At 53.5% G+C, this 12,310-nt stretch overlaps 1 protein-coding gene across 1 annotated transcript in view; it reads left to right on the forward strand.

Moving 5' to 3' along the window:
- The window catches only part of CDH23 (cadherin related 23), a 398,173-nt gene that overhangs the window by 267,847 nt on the left and 118,016 nt on the right, over positions 1–12,310 (forward strand). Inside the window, exons 15-18 of the mRNA XM_068547762.1 lie at positions 3,768–4,005; positions 5,560–5,665; positions 7,267–7,394; positions 12,121–12,193. Coding sequence (XP_068403863.1) covers positions 3,768–4,005; positions 5,560–5,665; positions 7,267–7,394; positions 12,121–12,193 — 545 coding nt within the window. The remainder of the gene's footprint in view (positions 1–3,767; positions 4,006–5,559; positions 5,666–7,266; positions 7,395–12,120; positions 12,194–12,310) is intronic.

The raw sequence follows: 12,310 nt of genomic DNA on the forward strand, positions 1-12,310 counted from the left end.
AGAGGCTTGATGGGAGGCTCTGGTGGTGGGTAGAGCTGACTGTTGCTGTGGTGGTCAGAGCTCAGTAAAACTTTAGTCCACTTGACTGTTGATGGGTGGGGCTGGGTTCCCTCCCTGTTGGTTGTTTTGCCTGAGGCAACCCAACACTGGAGCCTACCTGGGCTCTTTGGTGGGGCTAATGACAGACTCTGGGAGGGCTCACGCCAAGGAGTACTTCCCAGAACTTCTGCTGCCAGTGTCCTTGTCCCCACGGTGAAACAGAGCCACCCCCCGCCTCTGCAGGAGACCTTCCAACACTAGCAAGTAGGTCTGGTTCAGTCTCCCCCAGGGTCACTGCTCCTTCCCCTGGGTCCCGATGCGCACACTCTTTTTTGTGCACCCTCCAAGAGTGGGGTCTCTGTTTCCCCCAGTCCTGTCGAAGTCCTGCAGTCAATTCCCACTAGGCTTCAAAGTCTGATTCTCTATGAATTCCTCCTCCCGTTGCCGGACCCCCAGGTTGGGAAGCCTGACGTGGGGCTCAGAACCTTCACTCCAGTCAGTGGACTTCAGTGGTATAAGTGTTCACCAGTCTGTAAGTGACCCACCCACCCGTTATGGGATTTGATTTTACTCTGATTGCGCCCCTCCTACCGTCTCACTGTGGCTTCTCCTTTGTCTTTGGATGTGGGGTATCTTTTTTGGTGAGTTCCAGTGTCTTCCTGTCGATGATTGTCCAGCAGCTAGTTGTGATTCTGGTGTTCTCACAAGAGGGAGTGAGAGCACGTCCTTCTACTCCGCCATCTTGGTTCCTCTCTCATTCTTTTTCTTTATTCTGCTCTGCAGTAGTTATTTCCACTATTTTATCTTCCAGGTCACTTATCCGTTCTTCTGCCTCAGTTATTCTGCTATTGATCCCTTCTAGAGAATTTTTAATTTCATTTATTGTGTTGTTCATCACTGTTTGTTTGCTCTTTAGTTCTTCTAGGTCCTTGTTAAACGTTTCTTATATTTTCTCCATTCTATTTCCAAGATTTTGGATCATATTTACTATAATTATTCTGAATTTTTTTTCAGGTAGACTGCCTGTTTCCTCTTCATTTGTTAGGTCTGGTGGCTTTTTACCTTGCTCCTTCATCTGCTGTGTGTTTCTCTGTCTTCTCATTTTGCTTAACTTACTGTGTTTGGGGTCTCCTTTTCGCAGGCTGCAAGTTCGTAGTTCCCATTGTTTTTGGTGTCTGCCCCCAGTGGCCAAGGTTGGTTCAGTGGGTTTTGTAGGCTTCCTGGTGGAGGGGACTCGTGCCTGTGTTCTGGTGGATGAGGCTGGATCTTGTCTTTCTGGTGGGCAGGTCCACGTCTGGTGATGTGTTTTGGGGTGTCTGTGGCCTTATTATGATTTTAGGCAGCCTCTCTGCTAATGGGTGGGGTGTGTTCCTGTCTTGCTAGTTGTTTGGCATGGGGTGTACAGCACTGGAGCTTGCTGGTTGTTGAGTGGAGCTGGGTCTTGGTGTTAAGATGGAGATCTCTGGGAGATTTTTGCTGTTTGATATTACGTGGAGCTGGGAGGTCTCTTGTGGACCAATGTCCTGAGCTTGGCTCTGCCACCTCAGAGGTACAGCCCTGACGCCTGGCTGGAGCACCAAGAGCCTGTCATCCACACAGCTCAGAATAAAAGAGAGAAAAGAAAGAAGATAAATTAAATTAAATTAAAAAGTTATTAAAATAAAAAATAGAAAGTAATTATTAAAAAAATTTTAAGTAATTAAAAAAAAGAAAGAAAGAAGAGAGCAATGAAACCAAAAAACAAATCCACCAATGACAACAAGTGCTAAAAACTATACTAAAAACAACAAACAAACAAACAAAAAACGGACAGACTGAACCCTAGGACACATGGTAAAAGCAAAGCTCTACAGACAAAATCACACACAGAAGCATACACATACACACTCACAAACAGAGGAAAAGGGAAATATATATATATATATATATATATAGTTTCTCCCAAAGTCCACCTCCTCAATTTGGGATGATTTGTTGTCTATTCAGGTATTCCGCATATGCAGGGTACATCAAGTTGACTGTGGAGATTTAATCTGCTGCTCCTGAGGTTGCTGGGAGAGATTTCCCTTTCTCTTCTTTGTTCACACAGCTCCTGGGGTTCAGCTTTGGATTTGGCCCCGCCTCTGCGTGTAGGTCGCCTGAGGGCGTCTGTTCTTAGCCCCGACAGGATGGGGTTAAAGGAGCAGCTGAATTGGGGGCTCTCACTCACCCAGGCCAGGGTGAGGGGGGGTACGGATGCGGGGCAAGCCTGCGGCAGTAGAGGACAGCGTGACGTTGCACCAGCCTGAGGTGCGCCGTGTGTTCTCCTGGGAAAGTTGTCCCTGGATCCCGGGACCCTGGCAGTGGCCAGCTGCACAGGCTCCGGGAGGGGAGGTGTGGAGAGTGACCTGTGCTTGCACACAGGCTTCTTGGTGGCGGCAGCGGCAGCCTTAGCGTCTCATGCCCGTCTCTGGGGTCCGCGCTGATAGCCACGGCTCGCGCCCGTCTCTGGAGCTCCTTTAAGCGGCTCTCTTAATCCCCTCCCTTCGTGCACCAGAAAACAAAGAGGCAAGAGAAAGTCTCTTGCTTCTTCAGCAGCTCCAGAATTTTTCCCGGACTCCCTCCCGGCTAGCTGTGGCACTCTCGCCCCTTCTGGCTGAGTTCACGCCGCCAACCCCAGTCCTCTCCCTGCGATCTGACCAAAGCCCGAGCCTCAGCTCCCAGCCCCGCCCGCCCCAGCGGGGGAGCAGACAAGCCTCTCCGGCTGGTGAGTGCTGGTCGGCACCGATCCTCTGTGCGGGAATCTCTCCGCTTTGCCCTCCGCACCCCTGTTGCTGCGCTCTCCTCCGTGGCTCCGAAGCTTCCCCGCTCCGCCACCCACAGTCTCTGCCCGCGAAGGGCCTTCCTAGTGTGTGCCAACCTTTCATCCTTCACAGCTCCCCGCCACGGGAGCAGGTCCCGTCCCTATTCTTTTGTCTCTGTTTTTTCTTTTTTCTTTTGCCCTACCCAGGTACGTGGGGAGTTTCTTGCCTTTTGGGAGATCTGAGGTCTTCTCCCAGCGTTCAGTAGGTGTTCTGTAGGAGTTGTTCCACATGTAGATGTATTTCTGATGTATTTGTGGGGAGGAAGGTGATCTCCACGTCTTACTCTTCTGCTGTCTTGAAGCTAATCCTGGGGGAGATTTTTGATTACTGGTTCAATCTCCTTACTAGTAATCAGTGTGTTCAGATTGTATATTTCTTCATGATTCAGTCTTGGCAGGTTGTATGTTTCGAGGAATTTATTCATTTTGTCTAGATTGTTCAATTTGTTGGCATATAATTTTTCTTAGTAGTCACTAATGATCCTTTGTATGTCTGTGGTATCAGTTTTAAGAATTTCTGACCATCACAGTTCTTCAACATCTAAACGTCTCCAGTAGGCAGAAACTCTTGTTCACAGCAAGAAAAGGGTCATTCTGGCTGTCTCCTCTTTGATTAAATCAACACACTCCTGCCCTTTCAGTACCTGACCACCACTCCACCCCTCATGTGGTACTGATTCCTGCCCACCACATCCTGCCCCACCTCCTGTTAAACATAGCTGTTCTTCTTATTTAGGGAAAATGAAAGAGAAGGCAGATTTCAGACTTCATTAATTTCTCTCTGTTTATCACCTTGGACAAGGACAGGCTGGTAAATGCAGGGCCTTATCTGCAAGCTGCTTGAAACCAAGGTGTCCTTTCCCTTCCTCCTTCCTGCCTGACATAGGTTCTCTCTGGACAAGGACACGGGACTCATCATGCTGATTGCCAGACTAGACTATGAGCTCATCCAGCGCTTCACCTTGACAGTCATCGCCCGGGACGGGGGTGGTGAGGAAACCACAGGCCGGGTCAGGATCAATGTGTTGGACGTCAACGACAACGTGCCCACCTTCCAGAAGGACACCTATGTGGGTGCCCTGAGAGAGAATGAGCCTTCCGTCACACAGCTGGTGCGGCTCCGGGTAAGATGGCGGGGTGCCCTTTGATCTGTCTGTTTACCTTGTCCTCCTCTCTCTGGTTTCCCCTTGCCCGCCTGCTCAGGAAGCCACTGCAAGAAGTACTAACTGCCCATCCGCAAAGAGTTCTGCTCAGATAGGGGGTCACATTCTTTTTTTTTTTTAATTTTTATCTTTTAATCAATCATCAATTTTATACACATCAGTGTATACATGTCAATCCCAATCGCCCAATTCAGCACACCACCATCCCCACCCCACCGCGGTTTTGGGGGTCACATTCTTGATCTGTGTCAGGCCACCTCTGAGTGGCACTTCACGTCCCTGGTTACTGAGTGAGGCTAGTGTCTGTCTCAGCTTAAATTTTAGGTCTCCATTCACCCCCCCATCTCCCTTGGTGAGTTCTGAGCAGTTCCCTGTGTAAGGCCACCCATCCAAGCCCTTTAATGACTGCTTAGAATCAGGTACTGCTGCAGCTGGAAGGCACCAGAAACCATGGGCATAACCCAGTTCATGGAAGGGGAAGCAGGAGGGGAGCGGCAGACGCCATGAATTAGTAGAGGAGGGAGCCAGCACTAGACCTTGGAATTCTGTGCTCCAAGCATCCTCCTGCAATGAGTCCCCACCACATGCTGGTGACCTCTGACCAGAAACTTCTTAATGTCCTCGTGCCCCTTCCCCACTCTGCCGACCCAGAATGACAGGACCCAAAGCCTCTATTTAGAACTTATTTCTGAAGGAGGCAGGGATGAAGGCAAGGTGGAGGCGGGCATAGGGGATACACAGAAGACAGGACCACGTGCCCTCCTAACGTAGCCATGGCTCCCTGGTGGACCCTGCCCTCCCTCCCCGCCCATTTCCTCTTACATGCAGAGTGGAGGGAGGCCCCTGGAGGCTCTCTAGGGTCAAAGACATCTGGAAAGAGCTAATTAATGCAGCCACCCCAGAGACAGTCAAGAGAAAGGAGGATCCCTGACCCAATTCCAAGTGCCTTCTTCCCTCCTTGCATTCCTGCAGCATGCATTTATTAGATTACCTGCTGTGTTCCAAACACTGTGCTGGATTCTACCAGCTTCAGTCAGGAAGCAGAGTTCCTGCTTCCATGGAGCTGACAGGCAGGCAGAACGAGGAAGGCAGAAATTAAACAAGAAGTTACAATCGGGAGGGGGGACGAATGGGGTGCCCAGCACAGGGCCCTAACCCAGTCCAGAGGTCAGGGAAGGCCTCTGTGCCTGAGATGTTCCAGCTGGTCCTGAGGGTCTAGGAGATGGCCGTGCCAGGTATGGTGGCGACCCTTTTCATCCTCTGGGTAAGGCTTGGCCTTCCTCTATTCCCCCAGGCCTTCAGCCTGCCCTCTAGATTCCCCAGGATACCTCCACACCCCAACTTGAGGTGTGTCTGCTGGGAGCCAGAGAGTAGCCTCCAGCTGAGGGACAGGGAGGGCCTGGATCACCCAGAAAAGGGGGCTCAGAGAGGGGCCAGCCCTCCCCTCCCACCTGCCCTCTTCTGGCCCCAGGGTCACTGAAAGCTCAAGCGCCCTGTCCGCCCTCTTCCTTCCAGGCAACGGATGAAGACTCTCCTCCCAACAACAAGATCACCTACAGCATAGTCAATGCCTCCGCCTTTGGCAGCTACTTCGACATCAGCGTGTATGAGGGCTATGGAGGTACGCGTGGGGCAGGACTGAGGGCCCAGCCTGGGGAGGAGGGTCGGCAGGTGGGAGCAGGGTTGCACATCACACCTGTCTCAAGAGGGAGACCTTCTGTCTCCCAGACACCCTGGACCACTTGGGAAGCTGTCCCACAGCTCCTGTCATCTGGAGCAGCACATGATACGGGGTCACCGTTTCATAGGCTCAAGATCTGTGTCTCAATTCAGCCAGATCTTTCTTTGAGTCTTAGGACTGTGGCCAGTCAGGCATCTGAAGTTACCACAGTGTGTGGGGTCCCTATTAAGAAAGGCTACCTGGCCAGATCTGTGGTGGGGGAATGAGGGGGAGGGGAGCCAGGGAGAGACTTGTTAGCCAAGTTTCCCCATCCTTTGGGCATGCTGTGGCCACTTCCCAGATCTTCTGGGCTATGGCCTTTCCCTGCTTGGCCAGGCACAGTTCCATACTCTGGACCTTGCCCTGCCTGCCACGCTGTGAGTCCAGGAAGGGAATAGCAGCAACAACCTCAAGCTTCAAGATCCCAAGAGACCACCTGGTTTTTTTGTTGAAGCAACTGGGGCCCAGAGACGGGGGCTGACTTGCCCAAAGCCACACAGCAAAGCTGTCCAGGGGAGGCCCTGTGATCTGGCTCTTGGTGGCTTCTCAGCACCTGGCTCCCCACCAGAATCCAACCTCTTTGAACCCCTTGACACTCTCTCCCCTTACAGGGGTCACTTCCATGTCTTTGAAGACTCTGTTCCTTCTGCTGGGAAAGCCCTTCCTCCCTGTCCCTTTGCCCTGCTTCCCTTTAACCTCTGGCTAGCTTTAGGGCTCATTTGGACATCCTCTCCTCTGCGAAGCCTCCCTAATGCTTGAGGACGGTCTAGGTGTCCCCAAGGCAGAGCAGATGTGCACCGGATGACTCTGAGTGCAGTGCTCACTCCTCCTCCCGCCCCACATTGGTGCCAGAGAAATGCTCTTGGAGAAGCTGCAGTCCTGGCTCTGGATGCTACAGCCCGATGGCCTCTGTAAAATCTGTGTCCCCCCTTTTAAAAACTTAACAGTCCCATGCCTCTGCCCACCCTCACACCTCAGCACCTGCTCAGCTAGAGGAACCCTCCTTGGGTTTTATATTACTAAAGCAACAACTTTGTTTCTGTTTTCCAAATAGAAAGTGGCAGTTTAATATTGTGGTAATGGCTTTGCAGACCACCCATGCCCCCCACTCCCAAGCCAATACATCTTCCCTCCCAAATTGAGAATCAGTGGCTGAGCATGAAAGATACTCCTGGTGAGACTCCAGGCATGTGCAGTGTGCCTTTGGGGAAGACACTGAACCTCTCTGAGCCTGGTTTCCTCATCTGTAAAGTGGGGCTTACGTTACCACCAAAATAGTTACCACCTGCTGGACTCAACACTGTGCCTGGCACATATCAGGCAGTCAGTAAACCTAAGTCAGGACCATAGGGCTGCAGGAGTTCAGAGGCAGGAGGGGAAAACAAGGCAGAGCTGGCTCAGGCTGAGTCAGGCACACCCTCTCTGCCCAAAGGGGAGCCGTGCCTGGATGGACATGTAAAGTCTGCTCACAGAGGGCCTGGGGCCCTATCCTGTCATTTCAGTGATCAGTGTGAGCCGCCCCCTGGATTATGAACAGATACCCAATGGGCTGATTTATCTGACGGTCATGGCCAAGGATGCTGGCAACCCGCCTCTGAACAGCACTGTCCCTGTCACCATCGAGGTGTTTGTAAGTACCCGGGGGTGCACTGGCCTTGCCCTTCCAGGATATCGGGTGGTGAGTGCTTCCCAGAGTATTGGGGCCCTGCCAGAACCCGCTGTCCCCACAGCTCAGAGAGTTACTCAGCAGACTGTCCCAAAGGCTGTCCCCTAGCAAACTGCCTCGCAGCTCAGCCATGGAAGGCACAGGGCCCTGGGACCCAAGAAGAGCCCAGTGGTCCTGCTCTAACTTCATTCAGGGACCTCAGGACACCCTCTGAGGGGGAACAGGAGCTGGGGCTCAAGCAGGGAGGAAATGTCATAGATTCCTTCATTTATAGCCATATTCCGTGAAGTTCAAGGGAATTCCTGGAAGGTCATCTTCTCTGTCTCTCTCTCTCTCTGGTCCCCTCTTTCTTCTTCACTTCCTTTTTCCATTCCTGTGAAGATCTAAAAGAGCCTGAAACCAAACCACAGCTTGTCTGACATGAATATCAAGCACACCTTAGTGCTTTCCATGTCTGAAGTTATGTCGCTGAATCCATCTCCACACTGGTTCATTGACCCCATGCAGCTCCCCGAGCAATCCCGGGGATGCAGATCACGGTCTGACAGATCAGTGGGCCTTCCCCGCCGCCCCGCAAGACACCCACCCGCATCTCATAAAGGCTGCTGCCTGTGGAGAGGGTGAACACGTGTTGATGGAAGAGTTAGTGCATTACTGGCTCCAGAAGGATTCGATCAGATTGCCAGGTTAGGAGATACTCTGCGATTTGACAAACCCTCAGCAAAATCTTGCCCAGAGCAGGTTGCTGGATGACCTTCCTGTCCCAGCTGGCTTCGCCAACAGCCTCTGGTGCTGCCTTACTTCTGGCTTTAATGAGTCTCATCCTTTCAACCCAAGTCCAAGGCTCCAGGGCCAGCTCTGGGCAGGGGACCCCACTTGCTCACGGAATAGGACAGGGCAGTGATGGAAAAGTCGAGGGTGATTCCTGCGGGGAGACCTGCAGCTTGGGCCTGTGGGAGCAGCATTTTGGGGTAGGAGAGGATGGAGAGTCTCTGCAGAACCAGGTCCAGTAATGGAAAGTCAGAGTCTGGGACCCTAGATCTGGCACTTCAGGCTCCAGGGAGTGGCCAGGAGGAGATCCACAGAAGCCCAAACGCATGCCTGCCTTTAACCTGCAACCTCCCACCTTGAAATGCCGAGGGTGATGGCAGAGAAGCAGAGTACGCTCCCTGCTAATCCTGGACAAGTCCTGGTATTCGTCCCCACATGGCCCCAACCCTGACCACAGCCCCCAAACCCCCCCTAATCCTGGCCACACTTATAACCCTGAATGACGCGGCCCCCCCCCCCATCACTTTCAACCAGAATCCTGCTCTACTCAAGCAAGCAGTGAATTCCTCCTGTGTGCGCGGTGCAGTAGAAGGTCCTGGGGGGATATGAAGGTGACTATGAATCCTGCTCCCCCCACAAAGGGACACTGTGAATAGAGGGGGGAGCACAGCTTGGGAGGCGTATGGCTTCGAAACCCAGCTCTGCCACCCTCTAGCCATGTGACCTGTGGTTCTTGTCCTCTCTGAGCCTCAGTTTCCTGATCTACAGAATGGGGACACTCATGGTACTGCCTCATGATACTGTGAAGATTAAATGAGATCCTGCAGGTGGTACCTGGCCCCGGTAGGGTGGGCCGTCAGTACAGCTGATAAGACAGATGTGCGTACCAGCAGCAGCATCCGTGCGCCAGGCTCTCTGGTGCAAGGGGAGTCCCAGAGAACTCAGCTGGGCAGAGAAGGACCCTCTCTAGGCTTTAGGGAAATGGAAATGAAAGAGGATGAGAGTAGGGGAGGTTTGGGGAAATGAGTTGAGGTGTTCCACGCCACCCAGGGATGGGCAGGCAGAATTGACCAAATGGAAATTAAAACGCCTCTAGCTCCATACTGTGCCAACTGCTTTCACGTTACACAGTCTCTCTCAACCCCATTCAGCAAATGAGGCTCAGGGAGGAAACATAGGTGGTACAAGGTCACCAGTGCCTTCCTCACTTTCTGGCTAGTAGGTGGCGTTTGAATTTACTTCCAATCCTAATAAGCTAGGATTTGAATCCTGACCTGTCTGACTCCGAGGTTCACATTCTTTCCACCACAGCCCTAGGCTTGGAGGCTTGGATATCCCAATCTTCATGTGACTGAGACCAGGGTGACTCAAAGTTCACGTGGATTCCCTGGGCATCTTCTTAAAATGCAAATTCTTATTTAGTGCATCTGGGGAAAGAGCTGAAGCTCTGCATTTCTAACATGCTCCCAGGAGACGTTGATGCTTCTGGTCAGGGGACCACACTTTGAGTATCAAGGCCTTCAAAGATCCGCCCTCATGGTATCTTGAAACCCAGGGACTGCCCCAAACCCCAGCCCACGTCCCAACCTGTGGTCACTTAAGGAAGGGACCTGGGGAGGGCCTCTTTCTCTTTTTGCCTCAACCCCTCACATGTAGCCAGAGCAGGAAGTGGGTGGCCCAAGGACAGAACTAACCTTTTATCCGCTGTGAATGAAAGAGTTATCAGCAGCCTCAGCCTCAGCCTCCCTCCCTGATACCGGGGAGCGGGGGCTCCATGTCCAGAGGCAGGTGGGAGCAGGAGTCCACCTCGCTCCCCTCGCAGCAAGCCAGCATGTGCCCTGGCCTGGAGCCACCTCGGCCCCACGGAAGGGGCGCCGTTTTCAGATTTCCTCGAAGCTGTCATGTGGGTCAGCAGGAACCCTGCACTTCCCTTCCAGGTCTGCCCTTGCCCGTGGCAGCAGGGCGGATCTGGCAACAAAGACAGGTGCCACCTTGACTGTGAGTGAACATCACCTCTTGAGCAGAGTTTTGGGATGGTGTAGTCACTTGTGTCTAAGGACCACACTTGAAAAGGTCACTGCCTCCGGGTTGGTTTTGCATGTGGGTGATTTTTAAGTAGCTGTCACTTGGCTGAGCTGCCTCCTCCCTTCACCATAAGGGATCTTCTCTCAACTGAAAAAAAAAAAAGAAAAAGCCCCAGCAGAGATGAAGGAGGTGACGGCAGCACTTACTGCACAGGTTGGGGGGGATGGGTGCAGATCGAGGCGACAGGGCTATGGAAGGAGGGTGTGGGCCAGCGGAGCCAGGTGATTCCTTTTCATCCACTGCTTGTTGGTTTTTAATAAAGAAGTCAAACTCGGTTTGTAGATTTCCCATTAGGGGACAATAAGCTTTTGCAGAGGGAGCCACTGAATTAGAACTAATAGTGGATGCAGCGCCAGGATCCAGGGAAATATCACCGCTAATAAGTTTCTGCCTCACGCTCTGTCACTGACATTCTCCGCGCTGTTCCGTGCAGCCAAGCAGAAGGCTTAAATATATACGTGTATGAGGCACTCGTGCCCACACCGGGGATGCCCAGGCGCGCTGCTGGGGCATCAGACACGGGGTGGGGTCTCACACTGCCAGTTCTCGGAGGCTGGAGAGAGGGGCAGGTCAGCGGGAACCAGTGTTTGGTCCAGAGCCAGGGGCCAGATTGGGGAAGAAGAGCTTTCCTCCACCCACAGTCCTGTCACGATGGGATTCTCTAAAGACCCACGGGTTGGACAACCAGATACCGGGCCACCTCCTTCTCCTTTAAATTTTGTTTAAATTCGTTTTACTGAAGTATAGTTGATTTACAAGGTTGTGTTCAGGCCGCCTCCTTCTTCATATGTGCTCAGCCAGGAGTGACTCGCTACGGGAGCTTTCCTCTCAGAGGGCCCCCAGCGCTTGGGGGAGGGAGGCCCTGGGAGCCTGCATGGCTGAGAACTGAGGCCTACAGACTCCCCCGGGGTTGCGACCCAGTCTGACCTCTGAGCTCCGTGCTGGGCTTTTGGGGAAAGGGGAGGAGGTGCTGAGTCAGGTGGGCCAGCAAGGCTTCCTCCAGGAGGGGAGCGGGGAGGAGGTGCTGAGTCAGGTGGGCCAGCGAGGCTTCCTCCAGGAGGGGAGCAGGGAGGAACTCTTGCGGAGTGACTGCAAAAGCAGTTGGTGAGGACGAGGGAGTCTTAAAGGGTAGGAGAGTCTCCCGATTGTGGAGGAGCTGCAGGAGCAGGCGGAGGCTGCGTCCCGGGCCCACCCTGCTGGCTCAGCCCGTGGGCCCAGCAGCATCCCCTGGCCACTGGTGAGGGCTGGGCCAGAGGAGGGACTGCTCTAGAGCCGCAGCTGGTGGTGGCGGGCCGGGTTTGCCCGGGCGGCTGGAGGAGCTGCTGTTCTTGTGTGTGTGCAGAAGGGTCTAGAATTCAGGGAGCCACCTGCCCCTGCCTGCCACTGCATACTTCAGGATTCAGGTACTCCTTTCTCCCTTCATTTCTAGAAGGCAGAATATTGACAGGAGGGTTCCTAGAACCTTCCACTGTCACCTTGGCGGAGCTGGATGGGAAGGTCCGAGTGTGGGTGCGAGAACTGGAGGGAGCTCGGAGCTCAGCCGGGAGACCGGCAGGGAGAGCCAGGGGAGCTGGGGGTCCCGGGCAGTCCCCGCCGCTGCCTTCATCGTCCATCTCTCCGGCCATCACTGTCCCTTCCTGACCCCACATGTTTCCCCAAGGCCTATCCTGCCACCTTGAACTGTAGCCCAGCTAGGGGGCCACCTGGCCACCCTGTGCCACCCCACCTGGCTCTGGTTATACATTGAGGCCAGAGCTCCTCGGTGCCAGCCTGCGATGCTGAGCAGCCCCGAATGCCTCCCTGGCTCCTGCAACGTGTCTCTCTTCTGTTCCAGGATGAGAACGACAACCCTCCCACCTTCAGCAAGCCTGCCTACTTCGTATCCGTGGTGGAGAACATCATGGCAGGTACGACCTGGGCTGGGGAGGCACGAAGGCGGGAGGCCAGTAGGCATGGCGCCGATGGCATGAAAACCTGACCTTGCACACGAACGTCAGAGGCCCGTGCCCTCCCTGTGTTTCCCA

This window comes from Eschrichtius robustus, chromosome 7 (assembly GCF_028021215.1).
Source record: "Eschrichtius robustus isolate mEscRob2 chromosome 7, mEscRob2.pri, whole genome shotgun sequence".
In the NCBI taxonomy this organism is placed as follows: domain Eukaryota; kingdom Metazoa; phylum Chordata; class Mammalia; order Artiodactyla; family Eschrichtiidae; genus Eschrichtius; species Eschrichtius robustus.